The following is a 2639-nucleotide window of genomic DNA, read 5'->3' as shown; positions in this document are numbered from 1 at the left end:
GTAACTTTTCTCCTCTTTGTTTCCTGTAGTTGCTCCGACCATCCACGATGTCAAAAATAATGAAGTTGGTTTGGGACGCACCGCTCTGCTGAGGTGCGAGGTGTTCGCCATGCCTGTGCCAACGTTTGAGTGGTTCAAGGGTGAGAAAAGGTGAGTCCAGACTGTGGTGGTGGGTGTTTCAGTAAGAGGAGAACACCTTCACAGTGAGGTTGAAGTCCACCTGACTTAAATCACTCTCATTTAAAAATCAGCCTGTATTCAAGTGTCAGGTCTTGAATTTGAAAAACCCAATTAGCCCCATTAGCCATCAGCGGCTCACTCTTGGTGAGCTCGGCTTCACTCATTGGCTCATGCTGAGTTAATTGTAATTATGGGTTGAATTCAATTTATTCAAATTGCTAAGGAGGCAGGTTGCCGTGGTTGCCGTGGTTCTTCTTTTCTTAATTCAAGGACTTTTTCTGTCTGCCAGGTCTGGCTTCTAGATGGTGATTTCTTCATTTACTCCTCATTACAGGAGGACAGACACAGACACAGACACAACACTGACAATGGCTGTTGATTTGACACAACCTCAAAATCACTGCTGCCATCTTTGTTCTTCTGAATTTCTTTTTTTTTAGTTCCAGTTTTAAAAGTATTAGATAGTACATGTTCAAACACAGCCTTAACCTGAGTAAAACACCCGGACAGTGATGTTCCTGACACTGGTCCAGGTTCAGAGCCCGACTCTGAAACCAAACCTGAACCGACATTTCATTGAAGGTTTTGTCAAAGGTCTTAATGAAGATGTTCAAATATGTTGTTGTTGTTGTTGTTGTTATTGTTACACATGTTATGAAAGGAATTAAGTTAAAGGTCAAGTCAATTTCACTTGTGTAATTTGTTTTTATTAATTCATTTTCATCAGTACTCTGGACTAAAATGTCGATGCTACACATTAGTGAAATCAGTCGAATGTGTAACTAAATAATTTAATTTGCGGTTTTAACCTTTACTTTGACACATATTCTCTGTGTGCACCTCCTCAAATCACCGCTGAGCCCCTGCTGTACAACTTCACTGTACACACACACACACACACACACACACGTTTTCCTTAAACACATGAGCCTCTGTGCACTTCACAGTCACTAAGCTAAAAACCACCAGACGTCACAGTCAAGACGACAGACAAACCCGTCTCCTGCGCAGGGTTTTATTTGGCCTGTAATTAGAAACGCTGACATTACCAGGACGCGCTGATGAAAACAAACGTCGCTGTAACATCCACGCGCGCCCCCTCCATCAGCCGCTGCCGTAACAGAGTGAGTTCTAGCCTCTGCAGGCTGTTGGAGATGGTGGTGATCAGCAGACTACACGGGCGAACATTTGTCAGTTTCACAGCACAGACGCCAGGCACAACCGGATTAGGCCCCTCGCACCTGCAGCCAAACAATCAACAACGACATCAGCGGCCAGCGGCGCCCAGCTGCTTCACCGCTCCGTCGTTTGTCTCTGCTTTCAGTCCTTCTTATTGACTCTTCAACAACAGACAGTGGAATTAATAGATCTGCTGAAGAGGGAAATAAAGCGCTGTGTGAAATGAAGGTCCAACAGCCGACCTCCGTGGTTTTCTTCCCTTTTGTCTCACATTTGCGTTGATTATGTTCTGGTTTCTAGGATTATAAAAGGTCAAGGCATCGACATCAAGAGCCTCACCTCCAGATCCATCCTTACAGTGACCAACACGACGGAGGATCGCTACGGAAACTACACCTGCATCGCCACCAACAAGCTGGGGACGGCTAACGCCAGTCTGACTCTCCTCCGTAAGTTACCACCTCGACCGACCGGACTGTGATTAACCAGTGTCCTTCAGTTACCTGGAGATTCATTCTCTTAGACCAGTGGTTCCCTTTTGTTTAACCTTTTCTTTGACCCCTTTTTGACATCACAAATTCTTGGTGATCGCAGAGAAATGTTTGTTCTGTGGAAGAACACAGTTGTTTACGTTTGTGTGGTGTTGTTTTTAATCATCATTTTAAAAAGTAATACTACATAACTAGCTTTTTTTTTTTTTACATTATTTACATGACGCGTGGGGTCACGACCCCAAGGCTGTCTTAGAAGTATTTGCTTTTGCTGCCGCTGAAGTCGACAGTTTAGGTTACAGTTCCAGTCTGTGGTGGTGTTGAAGTGTTTGGTCCGGAGCTCCAACACAGCTGTCCGCTCTGACTGCCTGTGTCGCTGCTCCCTATCTCTGCTTTTTAAGTCTTAAAGTTTTCAAAGTACGTAAGTGAACAAAAAAAAGAGTGGCATCAAAGAGACAGATTCAGTTTTCAAAAAAAGAGCCAAGCAATTTGAAAAGAAGAAAAAAAAAAAACACCGTCGCAGGTCAGACGTGTTCAGCTTTACGCCAAATCACAGTCAATATTTGGTTTTTCAAGAAGCCTGAATATTAGTCCTTTAGATATTTTTGAAGGCACTCAGCCGTCAGGTGATCATCAGGGTGAGGCCAAGCTGCTGCTGCTGCTGCTGCTGCTGCTGCTAGGTTTAGGCTAAAGCTGAGGCAGATTAGTGTTTAGATGTGATGATCGTGTTTTCCTCGACCTATAGTTTTTTTCTTTCAAAGACATATAGCAAATATGTGTGTATATATA

The 2639-nt window shown here is 43.7% G+C and overlaps 1 protein-coding gene across 1 annotated transcript in view; it reads left to right on the top strand.

The window, feature by feature from the left end:
• negr1 (neuronal growth regulator 1) overlaps positions 1-2639 on the top strand; it is a 95138-nt gene that overhangs the window by 54168 nt on the left and 38331 nt on the right. Inside the window, 2 exon segments of the mRNA XM_008328974.3 lie at positions 30-150; positions 1660-1808. Of these exon segments, the coding sequence (XP_008327196.1) occupies positions 30-150; positions 1660-1808 (270 nt within the window).

This window comes from Cynoglossus semilaevis, chromosome 2 (genome assembly GCF_000523025.1).
Source record: "Cynoglossus semilaevis isolate Cse_v1.0 chromosome 2, Cse_v1.0, whole genome shotgun sequence".
NCBI lineage: Eukaryota > Metazoa > Chordata > Actinopteri > Pleuronectiformes > Cynoglossidae > Cynoglossus > Cynoglossus semilaevis.
This window is presented reverse-complemented; position numbering and strand designations above follow the sequence as displayed.